The 20,812-nt window shown below is 47.5% G+C and overlaps 1 protein-coding gene across 4 annotated transcripts in view; it reads left to right on the forward strand.

The window, feature by feature from the left end:
* Positions 1-248: 248 nt before the first annotated feature.
* The window catches only part of MYH10 (myosin heavy chain 10), a gene marked incomplete at both ends in the record, with an annotated part of 167,806 nt that continues 147,242 nt past the window's right edge, over positions 249-20,812 (forward strand). For 2 of the 4 annotated variants that reach the window (XM_080714204.1, XM_080714205.1), the window contains one exon: positions 13,818-14,162. In XM_080714204.1, coding sequence (XP_080570330.1) covers positions 13,818-14,162 — 345 coding nt within the window. Of the gene's footprint in view, positions 308-11,753; positions 11,780-13,786; positions 14,163-20,812 lie in introns of those variants that run through there. The other 2 variants (XM_080714203.1, XM_080714206.1) reach the window with 2 other exon arrangements.

The raw sequence follows: 20,812 nt of genomic DNA on the forward strand, positions 1-20,812 counted from the left end.
GCTAGATCGAGGGGCGTCGCGTTGGAGTGGAGGGCTCCTGCCGCCCCCCACCCACCCACCCACCCCGCGGGCGGTGCTGCCCGGGCCAGCGCAGCTCGCCGGCCGCCGCAGAGTCCGCACTCGCTGCCTCGCGGGATCGCTGGGCGCTCCGCCAGCCTCAGCTGTCCATCTCCACCCGAGCCAGCCAATCGCCTGCCGCCGTCCCGGCCGCACCTCCCGGAATCTCTGATGGGCAGGAGGGCCAGCCTATGAGCTTAGGGCTCTGGGAGTCTGGGCCGGGAGCGGGAGCCAATGAGCATCATCCCAGGTGGGTGGAGGGAGCCGGCCTCGGGAAGGTAGCTGCGTTCGGGTTGCTAACGTCTTCCCTTGGAGATGGGCGCGCAAACCGACCAGTGGGTCTGGGGGCGGCGGTGATGGGCGTGGAGCTGACCCAATGAGGGTGGGGGTGGGTGGGGCAGCCGCGAGCAGCAGTGCTAAAGGAGCCCGGCGGAGGCAGCGGTGGGTTTGGGACTGAGACGCCGGATCTGTGGTCGCGGCTGGGGACGTGCGCCGGCGCCACCATCTTCGGCTGAAGGTGAGAGGTGCGGCTGCCGGGGTCCGAGTCGGCGGCCGGCGTGTGGCGGGAGGGAAGGATCCCGGGCTGGGAGGCCGGGGCGGGGGGCCCCGGAGCGCGGGACGGGAGCCGGGGCGGGCAGAGGGGCTCCGGGCCGGAGGGCTTGCGCTGCGGGGACCTGGACTCGGGCGAGCGGGGACCCGGGCGAGGCGGGGGGCGGGCTGCGGGACCCCGGCGGGTGGCGATGGGGAGACCCCTGGAGGAGCGGGAATGAGGTCGTCCGGAGACCCCAGCCGGGCCCGGGGCCCGGGCGCTCGGGAGGGCGACCCCTGGGGGGCTGAGGATGGGGATCTGGGGGCGGGGATGTGGGGACCAGGTCCTCGGTGCGTGGGGTCCCTGGCGGCGTGGAGTTGGGGTGCAGGTCCCTGCCGGGGGTCCCGCGGTGCCCTTTGGGTCTGTCTGGCTCTCCCAGGAGAGGACTGAGTCTTGGGGCGTGATCGCGGTGGCGGGGGGCGCGGGGCGGGAAGGGTCCTGGGTGGGCTGCTGGGTGGGCTAGGCCGGGCAGGACCCCGGGGCGCTGCAGAGGGGCTCCTGGAGGGCGGGGCGCTGCGGGGCGGGGGTCCCGAGGCAGAGGCTCTGCGCGGCCGGGGAGCGCGCGGCGGGAGAGGGGCTCCGGAGGGGGCGCGGGCGGGAGAGGGGAGGGTCGCGCCCTGCGTGCACCGGGTCCGGAGGACGCGAGGGGAGGCCGTGCCGCGGTCCCTGCGGCCCGTGGGTGCCGGGGGTGGGCGCCCGGCGAGGCCCCGGTGGTTTGGGGGGAGCGAGGCGGGAAATGTGGCGGGGGCGCGCTGCAGCAGGGCGGTCGGGGGGAGGGTCAGCCTTTATTGTGTAAGTGATCTGGGAATGGCCGGCCGCTGAGTCCCTTCCTGGCCTTTTGGTAGTTGGGGGTGGGGGGTCGCACCCCGATCTCTTAAAATCGGACTGGAATGGGGTCGGAGCTGCGGAGTCCTGGCTTTGGCGGGGGCTTTGTGGGCCTGCGGTGGGCGGGTGCGGCCCGGGGACCCCGGAGGCCCCCAGCCAGGCCTGCCCGGGAACTGGGGCCTTGGGGAGGAGGGTGGCGGCTCGGCGGGTCCGACCCGGGCTGGCGAGGTTTGGGTAACGTGGCCGGCGCTGGCTACCCGTTATCTCTGTGTCTTCGGGCCTCTGCAGCTCCCTTCAAGATCACTGCGGTGGATGGAAGGGGGTGGGGTGGCTGGGGTGGGGTAGGGGAAAAGCAGGCGGGTAGATGTAGACCGCAGATGAAACAAAGACTGCTGTTTTCGCTGAATATTATAATATTAAATATAATACTTTGCAGAGATTTTACGTGTGTGTGTGTGTGTGTGTGTGTGTTGTTTTTTTTTAACATTGAAACTGAAGATCCTTTGAGTCGAGTTTAATTATTCTCAATAGTATCTTACTCCGGAAAACTTTATAATCTATTCATTGTTTTATCTCCTTCATCGATCTGCCTCTATTAATCGTTCTTGTAGTCCCCCCCCAGCTTTTGATGTTTAAAGGATGCCCCGTTGTGTCTCGGGTTCTGGAAAAGTGGCCATTTTATGCATCTCCTTCACTTCTGCATCTTAAATTCAGCTCTTTCCTCCCCTTCCTTATCGGGAGAAAGCATATGGTGTAATTGTGCGATATAGCACAAGCTTTTGCAGAAAAAAAAAAAATGTGGCCCGGGAGAGCGGGGCAGCTTCTGTGGGCTCCTTAGGGGAATCATTACAATGGAGAGACTGGGTGGATGGTGAGATGGAGGAAACTCTGAAGGGCACGTTATAGGAGAGAAGACTGTATGCTTCAGTGCTGCAAGGACATTGTTATCACACGTAGGGAATTTAAATTCCTGGTTTGGGATCCAAGTTTCGGAAATATTTAACACGGTGTGAAGACGCTAATTGAGTGCTAGTGCAGGTCATAAATAGTGATGGTGGCCTTTCGCCTTTAGTGTGCGTTTGTGATCATTTGTTTAAGTAGAGGTTAGCTAAATGAAGAGGCTCTCGAGTGACCTCAAACAGTAGCTTGCTGGCATTCCACAAAGTGGGGCGGTTCTCTGACTCTGTTTAGAGGGATGTTCATCCGTGATAACTTATCCATGAGTTTTGTTTGCTTTTCTCTATACAAGCAATTCATAAAATTGAGTTGTTTTCCTCTGTCCACGCCCATGGTGATCCCCGAGGATGGTTGAGAAGTTAACCGGGTGGCATGTCATTGGAAGTAAAAAAATGAACCCCAGGGGATGGAGCCCCAGGGGTGTATGTCTAAACCCACCGAGGGGATGGGAACTTCGGCTCCATAGGGGGCTAATTCATACACAGACAAATGATTTAATTAAAATTAGACCGTTATTGCCAATGACAAGATAAACCTCCAGATTATCTTCATGTGTCTTACAAAGAGGTGCCCATTTGTTCCTTTCCAACCTAAGTGTATTTTTCCCCCCATAAAATATAAAGCTTTTGCCAGATTGTGCCAGTGTGTACTGGCCAAGCCTGTAGTCTTTAAGTCATAATTGGTGGGTTTCTCTTTGGTAGATAGATAATATATAGTATATTACATGTTCTTCAAGATTTTCCCCACCTTGCCTTCCATCCTTGTAGCCTGTATTCTAGGCTTGAACTCTGGTCTTAATCCCAGCTCTGTTACTAGGTAGCTATGTGACCTTGGGTGGGTTATTGGCTTTCCTCAAATTGGTGGACCTCAAAAAATTAGTGGACCTCAAAAATTGGTGTAACTCTAAGCCCTCATCTATGAATTTAATTTTTCTTTTTTTTGTGTGTGTGGTACTGGGGATAGAACCCAGGGGCTTTTCCACCTCCAAGCTATCCTCCCAGACCTATCTTATACTTTATTTGGAAACAGGGTCTCACTAAGTTGCTGAGAGCCTCTCTAAGTAGCTGAGGCTGGCTTCGAACTTGTGCAATCCTCCTGTCTCAGCCTCTCAAGTACTGGGATTACAAGTGTGTGCCATCACACCCAGCTTGAATTGGAAATTTTAATGGTACCTACTTTATGGTGGTGTCGAGAATAACAGTTGATCTATAGAAACTACTTAGAATAGTACCTGGACCTAATTAAGGATATATAAGTAAGGTGTAGTGGGTGCATGCCTGTAATTCCAGTACTTGGGAGGCTGAGACAGGATGTTAGGTTTGAGGCCAGCCTCAGCATCCTAACCTACTAAGACCCTGTTTAAAAAAAAAAAGGTATGGGCATGGTGGCACATTCTTGTAATTCCAGTAGTTGGGAGGCTGAGATAGGAGAATTACAGGTTCTGAGGACAGCCTCTCATCAACTTAGTGATACCCTGTTTCAAAACAGAAATAAAGTAGGAAATGGAGGAAATGAATAGCTTGGAGGTAGAATGCCCCTGGGCTCAATCCCCACTGCCACACACAGACACACAAAAAGACTGGGGGAAGTGTAGCTCAGAGGTAGAATGCTGCTGGGTTCAATCCCCAGTCCCATGCAATAAATAAACAAGTAAATAAATAAATAAATAGGGATATATAACAACAGTTTTTGCTATTTTAAAAATTATGAGCCAGGCTTGGTAGCACATGCTTGTAATCCCAGTACTTGGGAGGCTGAGACAAGAGGATTGCAAGTTCAAAGCCAGCTTTGGCCACTTGGTGAGCTCTCAGGAACCTAGTGAGATCCTGTTTTCAAATAAGAAATAAAATTGGGCTGGGGATGTAGCTTAGAGATAAAATGCCTCAACAGTACCAAAATAATAATAATAATAATAATAATAATAATAATAATAATAATAAAAATAATGATGGTCTTATCTGGGCTTGGTGGTGGCGCATGCTTGTAATCCCAGCATTTAGGAGGCTGAGACGGGAGGATCACGGTTCGCGGACAGCCTCAGTTACTTAGTGAGGCCCTCTGCAACTCATTGGGACCCTGTTTCAAAATAAAAAATAGAAAATAGGGCTGGAGGTGGAGCTCGGAGGTAGAATGCTCCTGGGTTCCATCCCCAGTATTCCCCCCCCAAAAAAAAAATTATGGTGTTAACCTTTGAGTAAGGCAAATCATTGGGGAGTGGTACATTATTAAACACCAGGTCAGATACCAAATGTACAAAGGAGTTTAGAAAGACAATATATTTAACAATGACAAGTGGAGAATTAAACGGAATGGGACATCTTCTCTGGACCTGTGGACTCTATCTATTAAACAATGCTAGGCCCTTCCGTGCAGTGCCGCCTGCGGCCAGGAGACTGCCAGAAGGACAGTACAAAATGTTAGGAGAAGGAGAGGATTAAATTGCCAGATTGACCTGAAAAGGACTTCTGAAAGGGGAGCATTTGGGTCAGGAGTGGAAGGAATAGCAGGTTTGTGGTTGTGGAGAAGTTGAAGGTAATTAGGAGAAGGAGGGTCATTCCCGAAACATTGACCCATTGGTACAGAGCAGGGACGAGGCTAAGTGCTCACGATTCAGCAAGGAATAGGCGACTGTCCGCACCCTGTTCACCTGTGCAAAAATCTGAAAGAGCAAAAGTAATTTGTAATCCTACTACCCAGTGAAGACCCAATAAATATTTATCCTTTTTTTATTTATCTTTTTCTTTCTTTTTTTTTTTTTGGTATTGGGGATTGAACTCAGGGACATTTTACTGATTCTACTTCTTCTTCTTTTTTTTTTTTTTTTGGTGGTACTGGGTTTTTCCTGGAAGCCCTTCTACCTCCGGGCTACACTCCCAGACCTATTTTATATTTTTATTTGGAAACAGGGTCTCCCAAGCCAGTGCGTGCGGCTGGCTTCTAACCTGCGTGATCCTCCTGTTTCTGCCTCCCAAGCATAGGGATTACAAGCGTGCGCCACCACGCCCGGCTCTGATTCTACTTCTGAGCTACTCCCCCAGCCCTATTTTATTTATTATTTTGAAACAGGGTCTCACTAAGTTGCTTAGAGCCTCACTAAGTAGCTGAGGCCGTCCTCGAACCTGCAATCCTATCCTGTCTTAAACCTCCTAAGCACTGGGATTACAGGCATGCCTGGTTTATTTATTCCTTAAAAAAAAAAAAAAAAAAGATGTGTATGAGCTGGATGTGGTGGCACATGTTTGTATTCCCAGTATTCGGGAGGCTGAGACAGGAGGATTGCAGGTTCATGGCGAGCCTCAGCTACTTAGTGAAGCCTTCTGCAACTTAGTGAGCCCTTGTTTCAAAATAAAGGATTAAAAAATAGGGCTGGAGCCAGGCATGGTGGCGCACACTTGTAATCCCAGCATTCAGGAGGATGCGACCAGAGGTTCGCGGTTCGCGGACAGCCTCAGCTAACTTAGCGAAGCCCTCAGTAACTTAGTGAGACCCTGTTTCAAAATAATGAATAAAAAATAGGGCTGGGGATCTAGCTCAGAGGTAGAATACCCCTGGGTTCCATCCCCAGCCCCACCCCTCAAAAAAAAATTAGGGCTGGAAATGTAGCTTGGAGGTAGAATGCCCCTGGGTTCCATCTCCAGTACTGAAAAAACAACAACCAAAAATTGTGTATGTGTAATTTTCTGCCATGAAGTTCGGATCATGTTGGGATTAAATTTTTGTGATCTATTGTTTTCTTATTTATTTAAAGAAATCTGATTTCAGAAGCCATTTTATTCTTTTTTGGTGTACCCAGGACCTTGCTTATGCTAGGGAGACGCTTCACCACTGAGCTACCTCTCCAGCTATTGTTATTTTTTCTTTCTTATAAGCATTTCTGGGTCTAGAAAAAGTCCTGATAAATTTGATAAAATAATTTAAGTATGATTTTATTTTTTCTAGGCCTCCTTTACTAATAACTTTTTTTTTTTTTTTTTGCGGTTCTGGGGATGGAATCTAGGGGCATTCTACCCCTGAGCTCCACCCCCAGCCCTATTTTTTATTCTTTATTTTGAAACAGGGTCTCACTGAATTGCAGAGGGCCTCACTGAGTAGCCGAGGCTCTCGGTGAGCCGCGATCCTCCGGTCTCAGCCTCCTGAATGCTGAATCCTGGGATTGCAAGGGTGCCCTACCACGCCTGGCTCATGACCTCTTAATTTATTTTAATTTATAGCCATGTACTAGATTTACGCATATAAATCATACCCAAGGTAAATTAAAGAAATGCATGCATGCCAAATGACAGCAAGATAGCTTCCTAATATAGAATATAGAATTTATATTAACTCAGAATATAAGAGTAAATTATTATCATTTTTTGTTATGTAGTTGAATTTTTTTTTTTCACAGTACTGGGGAGGAACCCAGGGGCTTTCTACCTCTGAGTTGCACCCCCAACCCTATTTTTTATTCTTTATTTTGAAACAGGGTTTCACTGAGTTGCGAAGGCCCTCACTAAATAGCTGAGGCTGTCCGTGAACCATGATCCTCCTGTCTCAGCCTCCCAAGTGCTGTGATTACAAGCGTGCGCCACCATGCCTGGCTTACTTTTTTTTTTTTTTTTTTTTGGTACTGGGAATTGAACCTAGGGCACTCTACCTCTGAGCTACACCCCTAGCCCTGTTTATTTTTTCAGTTTGAAATAGGGTCTCACCAAATTGCAGAGGGCCTTAATAAGTTATTGGTCTCAAACCTGTGATCCTCCTGTCTTAACCTCCTTAATACAGGTATGCATCACCACGCCCAGCTCAGCTCATTCTTTATTTAAATCATGTTATGAATGAGTTCAGAACATTAGTATGTATGTATGTATGTATGTATTTGGTGGTACTGGGGTTCCTGGAAGCCCTTCTACCTCCAGGCTATACTCCCAGACCTATATTTACATTTTTTTTTTAAATTTGGAAACAGGGTCTCCTAAGCCAGTCTCCATACCCTGTGTGTGTTAATAAGCCTTCCTGGTACCAAAATCTGAGACCAGTCCTCCAGAGCAGGGGTGTGTGTAATGCATTACATTGTAACGAAGACTTTCTCAAGAATCATAGCTCATTGGTTCTAGTAAGTCTTTAGGGGTTAAAGGGCTAGTACCTGTGTCCACTGTCAGTGGTTAATCTTTTTTTTTTTTTTTTGTGTGTGTGTGTGTGTGTGTGTGTGTGTGTGTGGTACTGGGAATTGAACCCAGGGACATTTTGCTACCAAGCTACACCCCCAGCCTGTTTTATTTTTTTGTTGTTGAGACAGGGTCATGATAGGTTGTTGAGTTTCACTAAATAACCGAGGCTCTCCTCAAATCTAACATCCTATCTCAGCCTCCTAAGGATGGGGATTCCAGATGTGTGTGCGCCACCATGCCTGGCTAGTGACTGTCTTTTAGAAAATTCTTTGAGAATCTAAAGAAAATGAAGGGTATTTTTAAGACAACAGACTGTGTGCACAATACGTACAGTGTAATATGCAGGATGGTGATACACAGATTTTTTTTTTTTTTTTTTTTTTTGGTACTGGGGATTTGGTTGTGAACCTGCGATCCTTCTGTCTCAGCCTTCCAAGTACTGGGATTGAAAGTATGTGCCGCCATGCCCAGCTTATTTTATTTTATTTTATTTTATTTTATTTTATTTTATTTTATTTTATTTTATTTCTGGTACTGGGGATTGAACCCAGAGGCACTCTAACTCTAACCTATACCCCTAGCCCTGTTTTATTTTTTAGTTTGAAATAGGGTCTCACCAAGTTGCAGAGGGCCTTGGAGGCATTCTATCTCCAAGCTATGTCCCCGGCCCATTTTATTTCTTTATTTGGAAACAAGGCCTCACCAGGTTTCTGAGAGCCTAAGTTTCTGAGGCTGGCTTTGAACCTGTGATACTCGTGTCTCAGCCTCCCAAGTACTGGGATTATAAATGTGCGCCACCACGCCCAGCTTGATACGCAGATTCCATGGAGCTTGGAATTCATCTGTGGACTCGTGGTTAAGAACCTTTTAACTTTGGGCTGGATGTAGCGACTCATATCTGTCATCTTAGGGTTTGGGAGGCCGGGACAGGAGGATCGCAGGTTCAAGTTTTACGCATGCTAATTTAGCAAGACCTTGTTTCAAAATAAAAAGGGCTGGGAGTATGTATAGCTTGGAAGTAGACAGCCCTGAGTTCAATCCCCAGAATCACCAGAAAAAAGGTGGGGGGTCTGATGTATAGGTCAGAGGTGGAATGCCCCTGGGTTCAATCCCCAGTACACACACACACACACACACACACACACACACACACCCTACTACCTTTTTTTTTTTTTTGTGGTACTGGGGGTGGTACCGGGCTATACTCCCAGACCTATTTTATATTTTATTTGGAAACAGGGTCTCACTAAGTTGCTGAGAGCCTCACTAAGTAGCTGAGGCTGGCTTTGAACCTATGTGATCCTCCTGTCTCAGCCTCCCAAGCGCGGGGATTGCAAGTGTGCGCCACCACGCCCAGCTAAAACCTATTAACTTTTTGTGTGTATGTGGTATGGGGGATGGAACCCAGGGGCATTCAACCTCCAAGCTACACCCCCAGTCCTATTTTTTATTCTTTATTTTGAAACAGGGTCTCACTGAGTTGCAGAGGGCCTCACTAAGTAGCTGAGGCTGGCCGCGAACCACGATCCTGAGTCTCAGCCTCCCAAATGCTGGGATTACAAGCATGTGCGCCACCACGCCCGGCTAACCTATTAACTTTGATGACTATGATTCCCCTTGCAACCTGTAAGGGATGCCTTGTGTGCCTCCTCTTGCCTACAGAGAGCCCCAGCACCTGGCGGGCAGGCGGGGAGGAGCGAGGTTGAGATTCACTAGAGTGACAGTGGGCGCCCGTGGGTCCTTGTGTCGATGGGGATGCGGCTGTGGAAGCCCTGCCCATGAACTTGGCAATAACCTGGAATTTGGAGTAAGAGCCACAATGAGTTTGGAATAGGATCAGATTCCAAAAAGATGGTGACGTGTCGTATCAGAAAGGTGAATCATGGACATAAAGCCCTGTGGGATGATCCCAGAAGCGCAGAACCCTCACAAGTGGCTTCGTAGGAGCCCGCAGTCAGTGGGTGCCAAGTCAACCAATTAGGTTTTTAAATTTTTTTATATTTTTTTATTTTTTATTTTTTAAAATTTATATGTGGAATATTTTTATTTTTTAAAATTTTATTTATATGTGGAACCAATTAGGTTTTGAGCCATGCTTGCTCATGGTAAAGTCTGGGGACCAGTCCTTCCCTCTGTGAGGCTGAAGTTGTGAACGATTCCTTTTTCTTCTGCATTGGTCAGACCAGATCTGGAACATTATGTTTGCTTCTAGGAAGAAAAGACATGGCCGCATTGGAGTCGGTCTGGAGGGTAGAGATCAGGGCGGGGGAGCTAGTCCTGATCGGTGATGGGGTGTTGGGATGGAAGAGAAGACACCTTCAGGATGGGAGCGGAGACCTGCGCGGGCATCACCGCGTGCTCAGAAGGTCGTGGTGTGGAGCCAAGGTGCGCTTGTCTTTGGTACCCACTGTACTTGTCTTTGGTATGCACTCTGCTAAGCCAGAGCGCTTGTCTTTGATCCATTTGATCACATTACGACCACATAGGGGGCCGGGCCAGTAGTCCCAGTCCTTGGGATGCTGAAGACAGAAGATCGCAGGTTCAAGTCCAGTATAGGGCAATTTAGTGAGCCCCTGTCTCAAAATAAAGAATAAAGTCGGGTGTGGTGGCGCACGCTTGTAATCCCCGCGCTTGGGAGGCTGAGACAGGAGGATCGCACAGGTTCGAAGCCAGCCTCAGCTACTTAGTGAGGCTCTCAGCAACTTAGTGAGACCCTGTTTCCAAATAAAATATAAAATAGGTCTGGGAGTAGAAAGCCTCTGGGTTCCACCCCCAGTACCACCAAAAAAAAAAAAAAAAAAAAAAAAGAATAAAAGGGGTTGAGGGTATAGCTCAGAGGTGAAATGTCCCTGGGTTAAAGTTCTAGTACCACCCAATAAATAAGTAAGTAAGTAAGTAAATAAATAAATAGTATAATATAGTATAAATAAATAGTAAGTAAATAAATAAATAGCCGGGATTACACGCTTGTAATCCCAGTACTTGGGAGGCTGAGACAGGAGGATCCCAGGTCAGGCAGCCTCAGCTACTTAGTGAGGCCCTCTGCAGCTTAGTGAGACCGTTTTGAAATAAAAACAATAAAAAATAGGACTGGGGGTTGTAGCTCAGAGGTAGAATCCTCTGGATTCCAACCTCAGTACTGCAAAAAATAAAAAAAAAATAAATAATAAAAATAATAAAAAGTAAAAACCATATGGGCCGTGGAAAAGCGACAGGGGTCTTGATTAGGGGGCATTGTAAGGGAGAACTGAGTCTGCTCAAAGACTCAAAGACTGAGAGGTGTGATGGTGATGATGATGATGGTGATGGTGATGATGGTGATGATGGTGATGATGATGATGGTGGTGGTGATGGTGGTGATGATGATGGTGGTGGTGATGATGGTGATGATGGTGATGGTGATGATGGTGATGATGGTGGTGATGATGATGGTGGTGGTGATGGTGGTGATGATGATGGTGGTGGTGATGATGGTGATGATGGTGATGATGATGGTGGTGGTGATGGTGGTGATGATGGTGGTGATGATGGTGATGATGGTGATGGTGATGATGGTGGTGGTGATGATGGTGATGATGGTGGTGATGATGATGGTGGTGATGATGGTGGTGGTGATGATGGTGATGATGGTGATGGTGATGATGATGGTGGTGGTGATGGTGATGATGATGATGGTGATGATGATGGTGATGATGATTTTATTTTTTGTGTGGTACTGGGGTTCCTGGAAACCCTTCTACCTCTGGGTTACACTCCCAGACCTATTTTTATACTTTTTTATTTGGAAACAGGGTCTCTCAAGCCAGCACATCTGGCTTTGAACCTGCGCCATCCTCCTGTCTCCGCCTCCCAAGCGTGGGGATTACAAGCGTGCGCCACCACGCCCGGCGAGAGGCGTGTTTGGATCCGCTGCTTACTCTGGCACTATATCCCTGTGGTCTCACTAAAGCCAGCACCACTCCATGGACCTTTTATTATGCATCTGTTTCCTTTTTCTTCTTTCTCCTTTCCCGTCTTAACTCCCTGCTTAATTTGTGGTGAGGGTAAAAGGAGATGGGGAGGAAAAGAAAAAGGTCGCCCTGGAGTGTCACCTTCTTCTCCGGCCTGCTTCTCGGCACTTGGTAACTGAGGGCCAATCTTGAGTGGCCAATCACCAGGGTCATAATTAGTGGTCACCCCTGAAATTTACCTTGGAAACTCAGTTACTGTGGCTGGGAAGAGGGCTTCCCCAGCTCCTGGACTCAGAGTATATGCTTCATGTTTACTGAAAGTGTTATTTAATTAATTAATCTAGATTTATTTACTTGTTTATATTTTGGTGCTGGGGATTGAACCCAGGGACATTTTAGCTTGGAGTGAATCCCCCAACCCTTTTTATTTGTTATTTATTTATTTATTTATTTATTTATTTATTTATTTTTGCGGGACTAAAGATTGAACCCAGGGGCATTCTACCTCCGAACTACATATGTATCCCTAATTTTTTTTTTTTTTTTTTTTTTTTTTTTTTTGGTGGTACTGGGCATGGAACCCAGGGGCTTTCTACCTCCGGGCTATATTCCCAGACCTGTTTTATATTTTATGTGGAAACAGGGTGTCACTAAGTTGCTGAGAGCCTCACTAAGTAGCTGAGGCTGGCTTCGAACCTGTGCGATCCTCCTGCCTCAGCCTCCCAAGCGCTGGGATTACAAGCCTGCGCCACCATGCCCGGTCCCATTTCTATTTTTAATTCTTTATTTTGAAACAGGGTCTCACTACGTTGAAGAGGACCTCACTGAATAGCGGAGGCTGGCCTTGAACCAGTGCCTCCTGTCTCAGCCTCCCGAGTACTGGGATTACAAGCGTGTAACACCATGCCCGGCTTATTTTTTTTATTTTGAAACAAGGTTTCTCTAAATTGCCGAGGCTGAGCTGGGCATGCTGGCGCACGCTTGTAATCCCAGTACTTGGGAGGCTGAGACAGGAGAATTTCAGGTTCACATCCGCCCTCAGCTACTTAGTGAGGCCCTCTGTAACTTAGTGAGGTCCTGTTTCAAAATAAAGAATAAAACAATAGGGTTAGGGGTGAAGCTCAGAGGTAGAATGCCCCTGGGTTCCATCCCCAGTACCAAAAATAAATAAATAAATAAGGCCGGATTTGAACCTGTGATTCTTGCATCCCAAGTACTAGAATCACAGGCCTTTGTACTTGAAAGTGTACAAAAAGTATGAGATAATTTTTTTGTGTAGTACTAGAGATGGAACCCAGGGGCCTTCTACCTTGGAGCTACACCCCGAGCCCTGTTTTAGATTTAATTTGGATACAGGGTCTCACTGAGTTGCTGAGAGCCTCAGCAAGCCACGGAGGCTGGTTTTGAACCTGCAATCCTCTTGTCTCAGCTTCCCAAGCACTGGAATTACAAGCATGCACCACCAAACCCAGTTTATAAGATTATTTTTTTTTTATTTTTTTATTTTTTATTTTTGGTGGTACTGGGGTTCCTGGAAGCCCTCCTACCTCTGGGCTACACTCCCAGACCTATTTTTACATTTTTATTTGGAAACAGAGTCTCCTAAGCCAGCGCGCGCGGCTGGCTTCGAACCTGTGCGATCCTCCTGTCTCTGCCTCCCAAGTGCGGGGATTACAAGCGTGCGCCACCACGCCCGGCTTATTTATTTATTTTTATGGTACTGGGAATGGAACCAGGGGCATTCTACCTCTGAGCCACACCCTCAGCCCTATTTTTTCTTCTTTCTCTCCTTTCTTTCTTTTTCTTTCTTTCTTTCTTTCTTTCTTTCTTTCTTTCTTTTTTTCTTTCTTTGTGGTACTGGGGTTCCTGGAAACCCTTCTACCTCCAGGTTACACTCCCAGATCTATTTTTATACTTTTTTTTATTTGGAAACAGGGTCTCTTAAGCTAGCGCAGATGGCTTCAAACCTGCGCGATCCTTCTGTCTCCGTCTCCCAAGCGCGGGGATTACAAACGTGCGCCACCACGCCCGGCTTTTTATTCTTTATTTTGAAACAGGGTCTCACTGAATTGCAAAGGGCCTCACTAAGTAGCTGAGGCTGTCCGTGAACCGCGATCCTCCTGTCTCAGCCTCCCGAATGCTGGGATGACAAGCGTGCGCCATCATGCCCGGCTGTAAGATAATTTAAAAAGTAAATCTCACAAATTATTTTACATTTTGCAAGCACCTAACTTTGCCCTTCTCTCCTCTTCTCTTAGAGGCAATTGCTCTTGGATCCTTCTGTTTACAATGGCCCAGAGAACTGGACTGGAGGATCCGGAGAGGTATCTCTTCGTGGACAGGGCTGTCATCTACAACCCTGCCACCCAAGCGGACTGGACGGCCAAGAAGTTAGTGTGGATCCCATCCGAGCGCCATGGCTTCGAGGCGGCTAGCATCAAGGAGGAACGGGGGGATGAGGTCATGGTGGAGCTGGCGGAGAACGGCAAGAAGGCGATGGTCAACAAGGATGACATTCAGAAGATGAACCCACCCAAGTTTTCCAAGGTGGAGGACATGGCCGAGCTGACGTGCCTGAACGAAGCTTCTGTCTTACATAACCTGAAGGACCGCTACTACTCAGGACTTATCTACGTGAGTATTTCTTCCAAAGGGTCATGGGACGCGGCGGTGGGGATGCGTGTACGTTATACATCTTACCGTGTTCTAGTGAGGATGGGACATACTCACGCTCTGATTTTAGCTTGACTGTCGCTATTAAAGATGGAATAATTGCCTCTTACTTACCCAAGTCTCGCTCGCCCTTAAGTCTAAACATGTAGCCGGGCATGGTGGTATACACCTGTGATCCCAGTACTGGGAGGCTGAGACAGGAGGATTTCAGATTTGAGGCCAGCCTCAGCAACTTAGGAAGACCCTCAGAGATATATATATAAAATAGGGTTGGTGGTATAGCTTTTTATTTTTTTAGTATTTATTTATTTATTTATTTATTTATTTATTTATTTATTTATTTATTATTTGGTGGTATTGGGGTTCCTGGAAGCCCTTCTCCCTCCAGGCTACACTCCCAGACCTCTTTTTTACTTTTTTATATTTGGAAACAGGGTCTCTTAAGCCAGCTCGGCTGGCTTCAAGCCTGCGCGATCCTCCCATCTCCGCCTCCCAAGCGCGGGGATTACAAGCGTGCACCACCATGCCCAGCAGGTTGGTGGTATAGCTTAAAGGAAGAATACCCCTGAGTTCTATCCCCAGTAAAAGAAAGGAGGGAAGGATGGAAGGGAAAGAAGGAAGGGAGGAGGGAGGGAGGGAGGAAAGGAAGGAAGGAAGGAAGGAAGGACGGACGGACGACAGTCCAGGGAGTTGAAGATGATAATTAGAGTTAAGCCGGGCACGATGAGACACACTCATAATCCCAGTACTCGGGAGGCTGAGACGGGAGGATCATGGTTTGCAGACAGCCTCAGCTATTTAGTGAGGCCCTTCGCGACCTAGTGAGACCCTGTTTCAAAACAAAAGATAAAAAATGAAGCTGGGGTGTAGCTCGGGGATAGAATAACCCTTGGGTTCAGTCCCCAGTACCCGAAGAAAAACAATAAGGAGGATTGGATTAGGAGGAGGATGTAGGCAGCAGCATGATAGGAAAACAAGTCTCTATCCGGGCGGAGAGAGCGGGGGGACTTCAGGCTAGAGGTTTCCGTGGTGAGCAAGAAGAGCGTCATTTGGGAACAGGGAAGCAGGAGAGATGAGGGTGAGGTTTTTAAGAGGAAGCAGTTGAGGGTGAGACGGAGGCTGCCATTGCTCTGTGGTTGGCCTGTGGGTAGCAGCGGAGAAGTATGTTGCACATGTTAACCGTGTGTTTCGGTCAGATTCCCATTACTGTGACAGATTGCCCGACGTATCTGTGAAGGGTCTATTTCGGCTTGCCACTGCAGTCTGTGTTTGTCCCAGTGCGTCTTGGAGGGAGACCTGTTGACCTCAGTGCATGGGGGAAGGGAGAGGGAGATGGACAGGGTCCCAGTGTCCCCTCCAGGGCACTCCCCTAGTGGACTAACTTCTTTCCAAGAGGCCCTGAAACCTTCCAATAGTGTCACAGGCTGGGGACCAAGCCTTTTATTTATTTATTTATTTATTTATTTATTTTTTTTGCGGGTCTGGGGATGGAACCCAGGGGTATTCGACCTCTGAGCTACACCCCCTGCCCGATTTTTTTATTCTTTATTTTGAAACAGGGTCTCACTGAGTTGCGGAGGGCCTCACTAAGTAGCTGAGGCTCGCCACGAACCAAGCCTTTTACACAGGGGCCTTTGGGAGGTAGTCAAGATCCAAACTGTATAGAAGTTTTAAAAATAATAAGGAGCAGCTGGGCGTGGTGGCACACACTTGTAATCCCAGCATTCGGGAGGCTGAGACCGGAGGATCGCGGTTCACAGACAGCCTCAGCTACTTAGTGAGGCCCTTTGCAACTCGGTGAGACCCCGGTTTCAAAATAAGGAATAAAAAATAGGTTTGGGGATGTAGCTTAGAGGTCAAATGCCCCTGGCTTCCATCCCCAGTACTGAAAAGGAAAAAAAAAAAAAAAAAAAAAGAGCCGGGCATGGTGGCGCACGCTTGTAATCCCTGCACTTGGGAGGCAGAGACAGGAGGATCGCGCAGGTTCTAAGACCCTGTTTCCAAATAAAAATGTAAAAATAGGTCTGGGAGTGTAGCCCGGAGGTAGGAGGGCTTCCAGGAACCCCAGTACCACCAAAAAAAAAAAAAAGGATCCAGGTATGGTGGCACATGTGTGTAATCCTAGTGCTCGGGAGGCTGAGACAGGATCACAGGTTTGAGGCCAGCCTCAGTAATTCAGCAATTTAGTGAGACTCTGTTTCAAAACAAAAAGTTAAATAGGGTTGAGGGTATAGCTCAAGAGGTAGATGCCCTGGGTTCAGTTCCCAATAACACACACACACACACACACACACACACACACACACACACACACACACACCTCCCTCAATAGGGGATAGATAGAGAGGAAAAGTGAAGCCACATACTAAAGGGGCCCTAGAATGGCAAAACAGGTTGGAGGGGGTGGTAGACGGAGGCGGCAATGATTTGAAGAAGGTAGCCTGGATTAGACTTGGAATGAAGACAAGTAGAAAATGACTCAGGACTCAGTAACAGTCTGAGATCGGAAGTAGTCTGAGATTGGAAAATGGTACTTGAATTTTTTGCAAGAAGCATGCTACCGAAGCTCATGAGTAATTCAAAACTTCATCCATCCGGGCGTGGTGGCGCTCGCTTGTAATCCCAGCATTCGGGAGGCCGAGACCGGTTCGCGGACAACCTCAGCTACTTAGTGAGGCCCTCCGCAACTCAGTGAGACCCGGTTGCAAAATAAAGAATAAAAAAAAATAGGGCAGGGAGTGTAGCTCGGAGGTCGAATGCCCCTGGGTTCCATCCCCAGACCTGCAAACAAAACAAAACAAAACTTCATCCATGAGAACAAGTGTTCTTACAGGAACTAGGGTACCTAGGATATTGACTAAGCATCTACTATGTTTCGGTGCTGAGGTTGGATGGTGAGCCCGTCGGGCCCGGCTCCCGCCTTTTTGATATGTCCCCTAAGGAAATAAAATAGGGATGCGGGAGAGTGTAAGAGGAGGAGGGCCCCACAGCGGATCTGTGGAGGGCCTTAGTTGAGGCAGCAAAGAGGAGTATGATGCAGAGGGAGCCAGCCAGGGCGGACCCAGAAACCAGCGGCTGGCTCGGCCTGGGCTGTGGCTTTTCCCGTCCAGCCTCCTCCTCTCCCTTACTTCTTTCCTCTGTGAGGTAGCTTGCAAAAGAAGAGAGGAGGAGGCAGCAGGGCCGGAGGCTGGAGGAGTGGTTTGAAGGGAGTGGAAAGATGTTAGAAAAGGGTGAAGCCAAGGACACGGAAGAAGCTTGGGAATCCAGCTGAGGCCCAGCGTGGGGAGGCCACCTTGTAGTCTGCCCAGTGCTGTGGCTCGAGGCCCGTGAGGATGGGGGACCTGCGTCTCCATGGCTAGCACAGAGAGAAGGTAGCTCGCTGCTGGTTTCTGGCAGCAGGCTCAGTAGGAATGGGGTCTGGGCAGGAGGGGGCTGGAGCTTTTAATGCCACCGTTGAAGGACAGGGTTATGGGGGCGGGGGAGTGAGAGAACCTGAAATCTCAGAGACTGTGGCCAGATGGTAACGTGGTGCAGGGCTGGAGGGTGTGCTCACCCACAGAGCATGGAGGGCGGCGGTGTGAAAAGGAGCCAGATTCCTCCTCACACCGGACACCCTAGGGAGCTGCAAGCAGGAGGGGGGAGGGAGATAGAGGGAAAGGGGAAGGAGATTTTGATGGGGAGAGACAAAGAATAAAAGGAAGAACAGTGTATTTTGTTTGTAACTGTTCTTTCAGTAACTTTTTTTTTTTTTAGTACTGGTGATGGAACCCAGGGGCATTCTAGCTTCGAGCTCTACCCTCAGCCCTATTTTTCGTCTTTATTTTGAAACAGGGTCTCACGAGTTGCAAAGGGCCTCACTAAGTAGCTGAGGCAGTCTGCGGACCGCGATCCTCCTGTCTCAGCCTCCCAAGTGCTAGGATGACAAGCGTGCGCCACCACATTTGACTATTTTCTGTGAATTTATTCTTCCTGATCTCCAAATCCTCAGCTCATTAATAGTCACCTTGCTGATAAAAACCATTTAAAACTGTGTCTTCTAATACTGTTTCAGCTCACGTCACATTTAGCATTTTTATTTTATTTATTTTATTTTTATTTTATTTTTTGTGGCACTGGAAATTAAACCCAGGGGCATTCGACCTCTGAACTACACCTCCAGTCCTATTTTATTTTATTTTATTTTTTGGTGGTACTGAGGATGGAACCCTTCTACCTCCGGGCTACACTCCCAGACCTATTTTATATTTTATTTGGAAACAGCCAGCGAGGCTGGCTTCGAATCTGCGCGATCCTCCTGTCTCCACCTCTCAAGCGCGGGGATTACAAACGTGCCAGCCCGCCCGGCTTTTATTTCTATTTTGAAATGGTCTGCATAAGTTGATGAAGGTCTCATTACTTGCTGAGACTGTCCTTGAACCTGCGATCCTCCTGTCTCAGCCTCCCAAGTACTAGGATCACAAGTGTATGCCACCACGCTCAGCTTCATGTAGCATTTTTAATACTCAGTTCTAAATATTTTCTAATTTTTATTATGATTTTTTTTCCTCGACCTGGGAACCATTTAAAAGTCTACTTTGCTGTAATCCCAGCTATTTGGGAGGGTCAGGCAAGATTGTAAATTCAAGGCCAGCCTGGGCAATTTAGTGAAACCCTGTTAAACATTCAGAAAAGGGCTGGGGATGTAGCTCAATGGTTAAGCGCCCCAGATTCCATACCTAGTACTGAAAAAAAAAAAGAAAGAAAAAAAATTCACATTATAAGTGTCAGTTTTTTAAATTATTTATTTGTTTTTAAAATTATTTATTTTTAAAGTAACTTCATCACAAAACATATTATACTTATAATATCAGTCTTTTTTTTTTTGCGGTACTGAATATTGAACCCAGGGGCATTCTACCTTTGAACCATGCCCCCAGCCTTATTTTTTATTCTTTATTTATACACAGGGTCTCACTAAGTTGCAGAGAGCCTCACTGAGTAGCTGAGGCTGCCTGTGAACCTGCGATCCTCCCGTCTCAACCTCCCAAGTACTGGGATTACAAGCGTGCGCCACCACGCCCGGCTCAGTCCTTGTTTTGTTTACACTTGATTTGGGTAGTATATTACCAATTTTTGTTGGCTACGTGTGTTTGTAAAGAATGTGTATTCTGTTAGCGAAGGGTTCCATATTTGGCAGTTAGATTTAAGCCTTTGAACTGTGTTGTCTAAATCTTTGATAATTTTATAGCCTTGCTAATTTTCGTAGGCGTGAGCTATCAGTTACTGAGAGAAGTGTGTTAAAATCACCCTGTGTGTTTTACTCACTAAATAACCATCCTTAAACAGTATAGTTTAGTTTGGCCTGTTTTTGAAATTTTTATAAGTGGATCTCGTAGTATGTAGTCTTTTGTGTCGATAGGTGTTTTTGTTTTGTTTAGTATTCCATTTCCAAGATCCGTTTATAGTTCCGTATTATTTTGTGTTAGTGTAATCCATTACTTTCAAAGTATGGTATGTGTGTGTCCTCTAGGGAGCCCCAAGACCTTTTCAAGGGATCTGAGAGGTCAAAACTGTTTTCTTAATAATATGAAGATGTTATTTGCCCTTTTTACTAGCGTGCGTGCGTGCGTGCGTGTGTGTGTGTGTGTGTGTGTGTGTGTGTGTTAGTTACTGGGGATGGAACCCAGGGGCTTTCTACCTCCGGGCTATACACGCAGGCCTATTTTTATACTTTATTTGGAAACAGGGTCTCACTAAGTTGCTGAGAGCCTCACTAAGTAGCTGAGGCTGGCTTCGAACCCGTGTGATCCTCCTGTCTCAGCCTCCCAAGCGCGGGGATTACAAGCGTGCGCCACCACGCCCAGCTAGAACACCATTTTTATTTGATAGAATGGCTGATGGACAAGCTATGGTCACACACAAACAGAGGCATTTTGCAGACATTTTCTTGCAAAGAAAGTTTTGCAGACATTTTCTTGCAAAGAAAGTGAGCTTGTTGCTTTAAGGAAAACAACTGATTGTATTTGTTATCAACAGTAAAATTGGAGTTTTTACATGAAAATTAGAATTGTGGGAAACTTGCATCTACCACTGTGAACTTGACAGGTTGTGGATACTTTAAAACCTTTCTGCCGGGCGTGGTGGCGCACGCTTGTAATCCCCGCGCTTGGGAGGCGGAGACAGGAGGATGGCGCTGGTTCAGAGCTAGGCTTGCTGGTTTAAGAGAGACCCTATTTCCAAATTTATTTATTTATTTATTTATTTATTTATTTAATTTATTTTTTTGGTGGTACTGGGGTTCCTGGAAGCCCTTCTACCTCCGGGCTACACTCCCAGACCTATTTTTATATTTTTATTTGGAAACAGGGTCTCCTAAGCCAGCGTGGCTGGCGTCGAACCTGCGCGATCCTCCTGTTTCAGCCTCCCAAGCGCGGGGATTACAAGTGTGGGCCAGAGTGTAGCCCAGAGAAGGGTTTCCAGGAACCCCAGTACCACCAAAAAACAACAACAACAACAACAACAACATAAACTTTCTGATGTGATAGATGCTGATAATAATGTATGTTGATTTTTTTATTTTGCTGTCATAGTGAAATGCCATCATTTGGAGGACTTGTGTAATTCAGTGAGCC

Source organism: Muscardinus avellanarius, assembly GCF_963383645.1.
Source record: "Muscardinus avellanarius genome assembly, chromosome: 16".
NCBI classification, from domain to species: domain Eukaryota; kingdom Metazoa; phylum Chordata; class Mammalia; order Rodentia; family Gliridae; genus Muscardinus; species Muscardinus avellanarius.